The following is a 13,207-nucleotide window of genomic DNA, read 5'->3' as shown; positions in this document are numbered from 1 at the left end:
AACAGAGGCTTGAGGACTTGCCCCTCCTCCAAAAACATTGGCCATAATTCCAAGGATTGGAAATCAAAGTATTAACAGTTTCTGGGCCCCAGGAAGATATCAATGCGCAAACTTGCCACTCATTACAATGCCTCACCCTGCCACAACACAACCCACTAAAATGCAAATAAAGTTACCACCAGTATATTTTATCACAGCAGAGTACATGTTGGAAAGATATTTCCCCTGGTTGGACAGGTCTCGATCCAGGGACATAGTCTCCAAATAAAGCTGGCCCATTAAGATTGAAAATGAAGAGGAATTTCTGGAGTGTAGTGCATCTTCAGAATTCTGTACCAGCGCTGCCTGTAGAGTCTTTCAGTGCATTCAGGACAGAAATTGATTCGAGGGGTATGGGAATAGCATAAGAAATGGCATTTGATCAGCCATTCGATAGACAAGGTAGTGAAGAAAGTGTTTGGTATGCTTACTTTTATTGGACAGTGCATTGAGTATTGGAGTTAAACCATTTTGTAGCTGTTCGGGATGTAATCGGAAAGATGCTGTGAAATTTGAAAGGGTTCAGAAAAGATTTACAAGGATGGTTGGAGGGTTTGAGCTACAAGGAGAGGCTGAATAGGCTGGGGCTATTTTCCCTGGAGCAGTGGAGGCTGAGGGGTGACATTTACAGAAGTTTATAAAATCACGAGGGGCATTGATAGGGTGAATAACAGAGGTATTTTCTCCAGTGTGTGGGAGTATAGGTTTAAGGTGAAATCTTCTGCAAAAATTTAAAAGGAACTAAAGGGTGATTCACAGAGGGGTGGTATGTGTATTGAATGAGCTGCCAGAGGTGGTGGTGGAGGCTGGTACAATTATAACATTTAAAAAGCATCTGGATGGGTATATGAATAGGAACAGTTTAGAGGGGTATGGGCCAAATGCTGACAAATAGGACTAGATCATTATAGAGTATCTGGCATGGACGAGTTGGACCAAAGAATCTGTTTCTGTGCTTTATAACTCTAACTATATCTAATTGAATGGCCCACTTGTGCTTTCATTGCCTGTGCTGTCTGCAAACTGAAGTAACCTTTTTGAAGAATGCTTTAATGACAAACTAACTTATTGTTTTTCTCCAACAGGAAAAGTTCCAAAAAAGGTAAATCAAAAAAGAACAGTACAGGTGAGTGATTTGGAAAAGCAGTAATTGGTATGTTCTGTTACAAAAATAAAAAAAACAAAATTCTGGAAACATTTAGTAGATACAGCAGCATTGTGAAGAGAAATAAGAATATTTCAGATTGATGACCTTTAGTCACCTATTATTGATTCTACAACTTTTGTACTATTTCTTTATAATTCGTCTTCACCTCTTTTACTGCTGATAGTTGTTCATTTTATTGCCACCACGTTTCTAGGATTGTGGACCTGTTTCCAATGCTTTAAGGTGTGTGAGAATGTGCTGGGCTGATCTGTCATTCTGTCTAGCCAAACACTTTCCCTTAGAACAGTACTTAGCCTCAGTTGGCTAAATGGCCAGTTTGTGATGCAGAGTGATGCAAACAGCACAAGTTCAGCTTCCTGCTGAAGTGACCATGAAGGACACTCCTCCACAACTGCCCCGCTACCTGAGGTATGATGACCCTTGGGTTAGATCACCTTCACCAGTCATCTCCCTCTAAAGAGCAGCCCTATGGTCCCATGACTAAATGGTGACTTTAAACTTACATTGTTCAGGAAAGCTCCCTGGTATTCTGGTACAAAGTTTAAAAGTCACACTACACCAAGGGAGAGTTGTGTTGTGCAGGAAAAGCACAACAGGTTAGGCAGCATCCGAGGAGCAGGAAAATCAATGTTTTGGGCAAAAGCCCTTCATCAGGAATAGAGACAGGAAGCCTCTGGGTGGAGAGATAAATGGGAGAGGTTGGGGCTGGGGTGGGGGAAGGTACTGGAGAGTGCACTAGGTGGATGGAGGTGGGGGTAAAGATGATGGGTCGGAGCGGAGAGTGACAGATATGTGGGAAGGAAGATGGGACAGGTCATGAGGATGGCGCTGAGCTGAAAGCTTGGAACTGAGGTAAGGATGGGGGGAGGGGAAATGAGGAAAGTGGTGAAGGGTCCCTTTTCAATATGTGTATGAATGTAAAGGGTATAAGTCTGAGAGAGGGTGGATATCACTCACACATATGCATAGACTCTCCCAGACACTCATAACCCCCCCCTCCCCCCGCGCGCACACAAGTTTGTGGGGTGAATGTATACTTGGAGAATTACATTTTATTTTGCTCAAACTGCAAGAATCCATGTAAGATTCTGTAAATCTGAAGTTTTTGATTAGAATCAGTCTGAACATTGTGGCACAGACAGTCTCACACCTTCAATGCATTACCTGGACTGACATGATACCAATTGTTAAAATTTACTTGAGAATGTAGCTTTAAAAAGTTCTGGGATTTGCATATGAAAAAACTGAAACCAACATCTTCAGTCTAAAAGATGAGACTTAACAAACAATCCAGGTCTTTTTCAATATATGATTTCAGTTATATCACACTAAATTTTTGCTATAAATTCTGTCTTATGATCTTATACTCCACAACCACCTGATGAAGGAACAGTGCTCTGAAAGCTAGTGCTTCCAAATAAACCTGTTGGACTAAACCTGGTGTTGTGATTTTTAACTTTGTACACCCTAGTCCAACACCGGCTTCTCCAAATCATGGTATTCTGGTCAACATCTAACATTTTATTAAAACAAAGTAAATAGTCAGCAGGTCTGCCAGTATCTGTGGACATAGGAATAGAGTTCCTAGTTCAGACCTGAATCTTTCATTTGTCATAATGCAAGTTTTTTTTCTTTTAACTTTTTAAGTGTCATCCCTTGATCTAGCCATTAGATGTCACTGTGCATCAATTAGAAATGTTGGCATGTCCTTGTGTTGCTCAGCAGCACTACCAGATGGCTGGGGTTGAGTGCTACAACTATTTTTAAGTCTAAATTATTTCTGCGCTGTGACAAGGGGAGATTTTGAAATTGAGAACAAAATGTCAGCTGTGTTGGTTGGATGGCTGATTTGTCTTAGAGTGACACTAACAATGTGGGTTCAATTCCTGCACTGGGATAGGTTACCGTGAAAGACAGCCCTTAATATTTGGTTTGATTTATTATTGTCACATGTACCTAGGTACAGTGACAAGTTTGTTTTTGTTTCATGTGATACCAGCAGATCATAAAGAGGTCACTGGGTGATTGAACAGAGTGAGGAATACAAAGTTGTGGTTGCGAAGAAGGTGTACAAAAAGCAGGATCAACATGAGATTTGAAATTTGACAAGTCCATTCATAAGTCTAATAACAGCAGGCAAGACACTGTCGTTGAACCTGTTGGTATGTGTGTATCTGTTTAGTGGAAGAGGTTGGAAGAGATTACAACCAGGGTGGGAGGAGTCTTTGTTGAAACCAAACCAGAAATTGCTGCAAAAAGCTCAGTAGGTCTGGCAGCACATGTGGAGAGAAATCCGTTAACATTTTGGATCAAGTGACCCTTCCTCAGAATTCATGATGTTGGCTGTCTTTCTGAGGCAGTGAGAAATGTAAATAGAGTCAATGGATGGAATGTTGATTTGCTTGGTAGACTGGGCTGAGTTCAGAATTCTCTGTAGTTTCTTACAGTCCTGGGCAGAGCAGTTTCTGTACCAAGCTGTGATGCATCCAGATGGAATGTTTCGCTTTGCCTGAGGTGTGGTGATCCTCTAATTAATCCTCCATCAGTTATCCCTAGGATTATTGACGACTTTACATTTTATTTTTATCTAATGTGATAAATGAAGGAGAATGATTAATGTTTGTTCAATTCAGAAACCATCACTTCTAGTGTGCATTAAGTACTAAAAGAAAACAAACAATTATGGATAAAAGGGTCACTGGACTTGAAATGTTCAGTGTTTTCTCTCCACAGATGCTGCCAGACCTGTTGAGTTTCTCCAGCACTTTGCTTTTATTTGCACTAAGAACTCATTCGTTCATAAAATGTGCTTGCTGAATGACTAATAGCTATGTTATTTTGAATGTTCTATTCATGCCTGAGGTTGGGAAGCTATATCCTGCCATGGTCATGCATCAGTGCTCCATCAATAACATTAAAGAGAACCCTGATTAGAAACACATCTTGTGAGCATTTATTTGTCAGATCTGAAGCATTTTCTTAGTTGGTGAATTAATTTGGTTATATTCTTGATTTATTTTCATTTTGAATGAAGTGTGGCACTACTTATTTGTGCTTGAAAGTAAAGCACTGCTCCCGAAGTGGTTTAGAGTTTGGACTTGTGCTTTGAGGCCCTGATATTGTATACAGTAATGTCCTTCCATGTTAGGACAAAAAAATTTATTGGCAGGTTATTGTCTGATTTCAGCTAATACACGGTGACACATTTTAAGACTGGGAAAAAGCTCCAGTCTCCTCAATTGGGCAAAACTGTCTATAGCCTCAATAGAATTGAGGAGCCAAAGCTCCTGATGAGGTTGGCCAAATGCCTGGTTTTGTTCTGGACAGTCTAGGTTTTAGCCGGTCTGACCACTTTCTGGTACAGGAGTATTTTCCTGATTTAGTGTTTTGTGCCTCCTTTTTTTTTCTAATTTCCTCAGTGAAGCATCAGCAGGAGTCTGTGCTAGTTTCTCTTGCTGTTTCTGCCATTTCTCTTCCCCCCCCCCCCCAATCTTTGTCACACTATTTTTTTTCCCTGCACCCACACCCCACCATCAAAGTAACTGGGATGAAAGAAAATGTATTTTTAAAAGTGAAAGGTGGTGGTTACGTAATGGGAGGTGAAGGCACGACAGAAAATGCTGCTTTCTCATTTCAAAAGCAAATCTGTGTGGAATTTCTGGAAATGGATGCCTCTGACTGAGAGGTCCAACCCACTCAGCTGTTGCCAGCTCCAAATGTTTCTCTACTACTCTCTGCTGCTTGGGCCTCGCCTCCAGTGTGAATATTAGTCAACATGTTCAGTGCTGCAGGCCCTTCTGTGCAATGGCTGTGCTATCCTTGTCTTTGTTTCTCAAAAACCCACCTGCCACTCCAATCTGGTCAGTGAATGCAGAGGCAGTCTACCAGCTGTGCTCTCCACTTCCCCTGCCTGGTAACTTTTTTTTCAGCAGTTGGGAGCACCACTCACCTGAAGGTTTGGGGGCCTGGAAATGATGCAGACGCCTGAAAATTTTCTAACTGGGGAAAGTTTCAAATGTTAATCAAATTTTCAGTTTCTTAAATTTTTTTCAACCATGACACCAATTTGTTGTTGAATTCTTCTTTCTAGTTTCCGAGAGGAAGACAAGAGACGACAAACATGTGCAGGTAATGACTGTGCAAAGTAGATTTAAAGATTGAAGTTTAACATAACGTCTTCACCATTTATCACTTTTGGCAAAAAGAGATTGCAAGTGTTAATTGTTAGTGGAGGCACTTGGGAAAGTCTCCAAATGACTCTGCACACTGATAAATGTTACAGCCTTAAATAAACTCAAATAGTTCGCAGCTGCAGATATTTAGTTGATATTGGTCTATATACAATTGTAAGATCATAAGAAATAGGAGCAGGAGAAGGCTGTTTAATTCTTTGACCTGAAACTCTGCCAGTCAGTCAGATTGTGGCCTCCACTCCCCTTTCCTCCTCCCATAATTCTCAATTCTTTGTTTTTTGTCTGTTTAACACAGTCTTGAATATATTCAATTACTCAATGTGTACTACTCAATCAAAAGAATTCTAAACACTCCATAACCCTGGAAAAGAAATTCCTTCTCATCTGTCTTTAAATGAGAGACTCATTATCTTTGAACTGAACCCTCTAGTGTTGGATTCCCTGACCAGGAAACATCATCTTAGCATCTACCCTATTAAGCTGATTCAGAATCCTGTTTTTAGCAAGATTACTTCTCATTCTTCCAACACCATAAGTATTAGTCCAACCTGCTCAACCTTCCCTCCGACGATATGCCCATGATCCCTAGAATCGTCCTAGTGAACCTTCTATGTACTAGTTCCATTATAAATGTGCCTTTCCTTAAGGTGACCAAACTATATCAAGTACTTTAATTGGTATAATGTCTAATGCTCTGAACAGTTGAAGTTAGACTTCCCTACTTTTATAGTCCCTCTCCTTTGCAATAAAAGCTGACATTTCATAACCTTGTCTATTAATTGCATGAATTATCTGTTCATACATACTGACTGTGATTTAAGTCTTAGTCCTAAAAGTTTAAGACTATTACAGTTTTTAAGTAACTTTTTTTTTTAAAAAACAACTAGGTTACTTTTGCAAGTTAGTTGGTACACATTTTAAAGTTTGAGTTTTTTTATTGTTTGGTTACTGGCTGAGCAAGCTGAGCAAAACAAAGCTAATTCAAAAAGAGCATGGCAAAATAAGAACAATGTTTTACTTTTGTCTTATGTCTGTAATCATCATATAACTGTAATTTGTCTGGTACAAGATGCTTGGGACCAACTCGCTTTGGTAAAATGCATAACTGCAAGTCTGTGAACCAGAAAACACCATTGATGGTTTAAAATAAAAGATACTAAAATAAGTGTGAAAAAAATTCACTTATTCAAATATAGTATCTTCCAAGTTCGACACCCAAAGTACAGAATTAAAATGTTGCTTGGGTGGTCAAAATCTCCAGACAATTGTTTTCCAGAAAATAAATTTTGTATACTAGAGTCTGTATATTTTAGTAAGGTTACTTAGAAAACACTGACACTTGCTTTCTTACTAAATAATTTTAAGAGAAATGATTGGAACAGTGAAAGACAGTAGCTGACCATAATCAGGGGAAAAAACAATGTAATATTCACTGGAACTAAAAGAGAGCAAATTGAGTTACAAAATATGGAAGAAATTACATTCATATTTATATTTACTGCACTTGTAGCATTTCAAATGAATTATTCTCTGGGTTTTGCTTTCTGCTGTTTGGATGAACCAGCAATCAATTTCAGCAAAGTTCCACATACTGCATACAGGTGAATGATTAGTTAATGTGCTTTTGTGTGTAGTATTGGTGAAGAGCAGAATGTTGGCTAGGATATTGTGAAAACTCTGTTCCGATTTAAAGAAGACAACTGTTATATTCACCTGAATTGGGCAGAGAGAGCATTGTTTTGATATCTTGGCCAAGGAAATGCGCATCCAAAGGTGCTCCACCATCCTGAAGCATCAGGCTAGATTATTGTTCCTAATATCGTCCAGAGCTCATGAAATGATAAATATGCTTCTCCATATTTATTTTATCTATGGAAAAGTCTTGTTTCCCAGAAGCACCATATTAGAAAATTGTGCTCTGGATTTTACACCGATGGCAAATATCACAAAAAGGCAAAAAGTAATTTTTTTACACACTAGTATGGCTTTCAAGTTCCAAATCACATTTTCTTTACTTCTACAGTCAAGGATACGTGAAGATTCTCATCCCTATGATGAAGTAGCTCCTGACATACCATTATATGCTCAAGTTAATAAAAAGAGGCTGGAAGATGTCCATTATGCTGAAGTTCATGTTGTTCAACAAGGATCTCGAAGCACACTCAAGCAAGTTAAGGCAAGACAGAAAGAAAACGCAACAGAGTATGCGACCATTAACTTCACTCCTGTGGTAAAATATGACAGAAAAAATGGGACTCTAGTATAAAGCCAAACAGATTTTGTGTGGCTTAAAACAAAATGGATCTTTTGTATTCATTTGAAAGGACACTAGGTTAGCAGTTGCAAAATACGAAACTGGTTGTGACCTTGCCAAAATAATAATTTACCAATAACTGGAGATATTTTTATGGATGCTCACTCACCTTAACCAAAATGAGCAAAAATTGCAAATGTATTACTGTATCAATATTACAACACACTCATGACACACTTTCTTTGGCTCATGATTAAAATATGTCATTCTTTAAAAATATGCTTCTTATAATGTGCCTTTTACATGACATATCACACTCAGAGTGGGGGGAGAAAACCCCTTTGGAAGTGTTTATATTTGCTGAACTATAGTGTGACTTTTAAAATGATTCCTCTTTAAGCCATTTTTCCCAATTGACCAAATTAATAAAATCATTCAGCTGTCTGGGTACTTCCAAAGTAATAATTTAACTGAGATTACAGAACCATCATGGGAGAGATGATTTAATATATATCCTAAATGTTAGATAGCAGATTAATGCATATCAGTCTTGAACTGTAAAGTGGTTCTAGTTTCTTACAAGATTAAGGTACAGATTTTAAATTTTTGGCAGTTAAATGTAACTTCTGAATGAGCCCATTCACTACATGTAACTTTTCACAATTTAGCACTTGGCTATCGCTGAGTGAAATGATCACTAATATAGAGTTTGGATAAAATTGTGTGGTAACATCTGATGTTGGGTTCAAAGAATATTATTGAAAAATTGGTTTTACATTGTATCTAACTTATTCTATAAATGAAATGTGTACTGACTCTCGGTACAACAACTGAAGGGAAATGTCCATTTTCCATCCTGTATCTTTCACCAGAGCACACATCTCACTGATATTGTATACCAGTCTCTCAGTTGATCATTGACCTGGGTTGATATTACAATGTAAGGAATATTCTGTTAAAGCTTGAAGTTTTCCTGCTCTCTTTAGTACGTGAAATGCCCAATGATATTAATATAAGCTTATTACACTAGTTGCATACACAGTAACTAGCAATGTAGAATATTTTGTAATATTGTGGATATATTAACAACTGTTCCATAAGAATGGACAAGTTCTGATTATGAACAAAAATATAAAGCCTTAATGAAGATTTCCAAAAAATGTTTTAGTACACTACAGCCATCTTTATGTTCCTGTCCTTGGTTAAGTGGCATTGAATCCTAAATTGAAGAAAAAGTTATCCCACCCTTAAGTCTTGTTTGGGTATGCTGTGATGTGTACTAGGATAAATTTGCACTTGATTAAACCTTATTTGATGAGTTACCTGAATATTTTGTAATGACTTGTATGCTTAAAGAACTTGATTGTGTACTTTTATTGTAAATATATCAATTTTGAAAAGTACCATTATTATGTTTTTATTAGTCGAATGGGGAGGAATATTCAAAGGGTCAAGGTGGTCTTGGGGCCTGAGTGTGGGCACAGATTTGAAGATCTTTGCCCTGAAAGTCATCTCAGGATTCCAATGCCTTTTGGGACTGTTCTGTATTTTTAGTATTTTTGAGGTACATGCTCCTTTGGTCCGAGCGCTACACCAAACCTTGTCGTCCATGGTTGTTTTCAACCTCATGGCCTTCTGTAGAGCTCCTGCTCTAATTGGCAAAGCAACAGCAGCCTCCAAAATGGCTGCTGCTGGATTTGGCACTACACTTGCCTCCTGGTCCATTTGGACATTAAATATTTTTAAAAACGTGACGTGGTAACAATGTGTTTGGTCCAGAATTCACCGGAGTGCTTAAATTTTTCAGTCCCTGGCTGCTAAAGGTTGGCAGTAGTCAAATTGATTTTGAGGTGTTCAGATTGGATTACAAAATACGTGGTTTCTTTATTTAGTTTGTACAATGATGGAAAATATTTAAGTCTGATTTACTTCAATTATCACATGGAATTACTGCTGTTCTGGTGTAGAAATGTTTGCTTTTGTACTGGATTGATCAACATTTTCTTGTTACATTAACACAAATGCCCCAAAATGGTCAAAGATTACACAAATGCACCATTGTAGATATTCTACAAGAACTGTCTGTATTCAATAAGGATAGAAATATTTGAATGAGGAGGCATTTTGTACATCAGACTTTGTTTAAAATCACTCTTTGTACAAACCTTCCGTTGCTTAAGATTAAAATGATCCGTATTAGTTGCAAATCTAAATTTCTTTTAATTTTTATATCACTTCAAGACACTGGGTGGGGTGGATTGACAGGATAGACAGAAGTTGTTTCATTTGGCTGGGAAATCTGGGACACAGTTGCAGGATAATGGGCTGATTTACTTAGGACTGAAATAAGAAGGCATTTTTTCAAAGTGTGTGAATCTTCAAACTTCTTCAGTCCAGAGTGATATGGATACTCTGACTTATTCATCTGACTTAGTCAGATGTTTTTAGTCTCAAGTCAGCAGGAAAGTGGAAATATGGCCAAATGTTGACCATAATTGTACTAAACAATGAAGCAGGCTCAATGAACAATATAGCCTATTCTGCTCCACTATCTTGTGGAACAGAAAATAAATTACTAAATTAATCGGTTTAGTTGAGATTTGAACATTGGCCTCTCATTACTTCTGAGTAATGCCATGTGAATGCTTGGTCTGCAGCTTATTACCTCAACTGAAAGACAGTAATTATCAACAATGCAGCTCTTTTCAGAAAGGTACCAAAGGACTATGGAGTTCATTAGTGTTCACTCTATTCCTTAGACAGAGTAACCTAACTATTTACCTGAGTTGTAAGTATGGCTAATTCCTCATGGGTTGGGGGAAAAAAAGGGCAGGTTAGTGCTATCAGGAAGATTTGCTTTGGGAACTGTCTGAAATACCTATTCTGGTCTGGCTTAGGAAGGACCCTCTTTAAACTCTAACTGGCTAATGAATTCCCCAGTCAATAGGGTCGTTAATATCAATCAGTTATGTGGACAAATTGCATTCACCTTTTGGAATCAGATTTATGCATTATCTTAGTTTATTACTTTTTATAATTTATTGAAAAGGGAAATAAAGAACATTTGTTGAATAACCTTTTAAATCCTCAAAGTGCCAGACAGCGCCATGCCCAACAGATTTTCTTGTGATCTTGACACTGAAATAGTTATCACATTTATATTGTAGGAAGGTTAGATAAATGTAGGTACCACAAGTGAAAGCCCTATCAGAAAACACCATACTTAAATATCAGTCTTAATTTTTCAAATTATGGAACTTGAAGGAGTTTTGTTTTAAAAATTAGTTTAGTATCATTTTGTCGCAGTCCAGTGTTATGAAGTTGAGGGGGGACTGTACCTTTTTAAGAGAATGAAAGCTGGCAAGTGTCTGAAGGCGCAAAGTGTACTGAACATTTTGAAGATGTAACATTTGAGCTGTAACTTAGATGCATGAGTTGTTTTCACAGCAGTTTGAATTTAACCAATCAATTTAAATTATGCCCCACAATACTAAAACCCAATCATTTGTTTTTTTTGTCAAAACCGTAAAATTCAATGAGATGGCCTGATGTTTTGGGGTATAAAATGCAGGCATTTTGGACAGTTAGCCAGAGAAAGAGCACCTTTTTGTCATTGTCAGACAGATTGCCCAAAAACTCTCAAAGATACACACATTCTTCTTAAGAAAAAAGGTAACAGAAGACTGAAGATGACCCAGGGAGATCTATAAAGGATCGACACCCCTGTCTAGTTTTATTTTTTTGAAAATTGATTTACTGTAAATTTAACAGGTGCTTTAGCGGATCAGTATATTGTTATAGAGTAGGAGGCAGATAACAAATCTTTTAAGACAAAGGAGGTTTAATGTTCTGTCTTGGAGTTAAAGGGAAAAATAGCAATTGTCTTTAAATAGTGAAATTTGGGTAGTTCTGTCACTCATACTTTAACATATTACAAAGTGAGGTGAGCTTTTCTGTGTTTGGTTTAATTAGCAGAAAGGTTTAACTTAGATTGTAACCCTGATGTTACAACATATCTTACACTCAGAATAAGACACCACAGAAGGAAGCAATTCAGCTTTTTATGCTTGTCTTGGTTCTTTGATAGAGCTATATCCAATTAAACCCACCTCTCCTCTTGTACCCCTACTCATGTCTTTTTCAAGTATTGATTGATTCCTCTTTGAACGTTCCAACTTTTCTTTCAAAAGAATGGTGACATGGGTGCTGAGGGAAAAGTTAGGCGGTAGTGTGGGGGTTTTAAAAAAAACAGGTGTGTCACAGGTTGAGAAAGACCTTTTTTTTAAAAATGGCGCAGTTAGAGACATAGAGATGTACAGCACGGAAACAGACCCTTTGGCCCAACTCATTCATGCTGACCCACCTGCCAGCACCTGGCCCATATCTATCCAAACCTTTCCTATTCATACACCCATCCAGATGCCTTTTAAATGTTGCAATTGTACTAGCCTCCCCCACTTCCTCTGGTAGCTCATTCCATACACTTATCACCCTCTGCCCCTTGGGTCTCTTTTATATATTTCCTCCCTCACCCTAAATCTACACCTTCTAGTCCTGGACTCCCCACCCCAGGGAAAAGACTGTTTATCTATTCTGGATTAGTGGTAGTGGAAGAGCACAGCAGTTCAGGCAGCATCCAACGAGCAGTTCACTGCTCGTTGGATGCTGCCTGAACTACTGTGCTCTTCCAGCACCACTAATCCAGTATTTGGTTTTCAGCATCTGCAGTCATTGTTTTTACCTTGTCTATCTATTCTAACCATTCCCCTCATGTTTTTGTAAACCTCTATAAGGTCACCCCTCAGACTCTGCTCCAGGGAAAACAACCCCAGCCTATTCAACCTCTTCCTATTCAAATTCTCCAACCCTGGCAACATCCTTGAAAATCTTTTCTGAAGCCTTTCAAGTAGGAAGCAGACAAGAATTGCATGCAATATTCCAAAAGTGGCCTAACCAATGTCCTGTACAGCCACAACATGACCTTTCAACTGCTGTACTGAATACTATGACCAATAAAGGAAAGCATACCAAATACTGCCTTCACTATCCTATCTACCTGTGACTTTACTTTCAAGGAGCTATGAACCTGCGCTATTAGTTGGGTTACCTGAAATACAAGGATTCAGGAGAGTAGTCAAACTGCTTTGTTCAAACGCATATATTGTGTTTTTGCCAACAGTTTTTAAATTAAACTTTCATCTGTGTAAATTTGAGATATTTGATTATTTGATAGATGTTTGTCATGGGACAATATCAAGGCTGTAATATTGAAGACCCATTCTCCAGAACTAGCAATGCCCCTAACTAAGCTGTTTCAGCACAGCCAGAATTTTGGCACTTACCTGCCAATGTTAGAAGTTGTCCGGCTATGGCCTATGCATAACTGAAGTCCCAATCAACTCTTAAATCGTTAGCACAAAAGATGCCTATACCATTCACAGTACTATCAAGTTGTACTTACTCAGCAATACTCTTTTCCTCTGTTTAGATTCTGCCAGCGTCACTGGCTTCATATTGCATTACATGACATAGGAAGTGCAGGTATCCTCTGTC

General features: G+C 38.2%; 1 protein-coding gene across 3 annotated transcripts in view; it reads left to right on the top strand.

Annotated features, from left to right (window-relative positions):
* Positions 1-9,057, top strand: part of LOC140494163 (uncharacterized) — a 30,229-nt gene extending 21,172 nt beyond the window's left edge. For 2 of the 3 annotated variants that reach the window (XM_072593254.1, XM_072593253.1), the window contains 3 exons: positions 1,125-1,165; positions 5,298-5,335; positions 7,424-9,057. In XM_072593254.1, coding sequence (XP_072449355.1) covers positions 1,125-1,165; positions 5,298-5,335; positions 7,424-7,666 — 322 coding nt within the window. In that variant the 3' untranslated portion in view covers positions 7,667-9,057. The remainder of the gene's footprint in view (positions 1-1,124; positions 1,166-5,297; positions 5,336-7,423) is intronic. The other variant, XM_072593256.1, reaches the window with a different exon arrangement.
* Positions 9,058-13,207: the final 4,150 nt, after the last annotated feature.

This window comes from Chiloscyllium punctatum, chromosome 23 (genome assembly GCF_047496795.1).
Source record: "Chiloscyllium punctatum isolate Juve2018m chromosome 23, sChiPun1.3, whole genome shotgun sequence".
NCBI classification, from domain to species: domain Eukaryota; kingdom Metazoa; phylum Chordata; class Chondrichthyes; order Orectolobiformes; family Hemiscylliidae; genus Chiloscyllium; species Chiloscyllium punctatum.
Note: the sequence above shows the minus strand (reverse complement) of the source record. Positions and strands in the feature narration are given on the sequence as shown.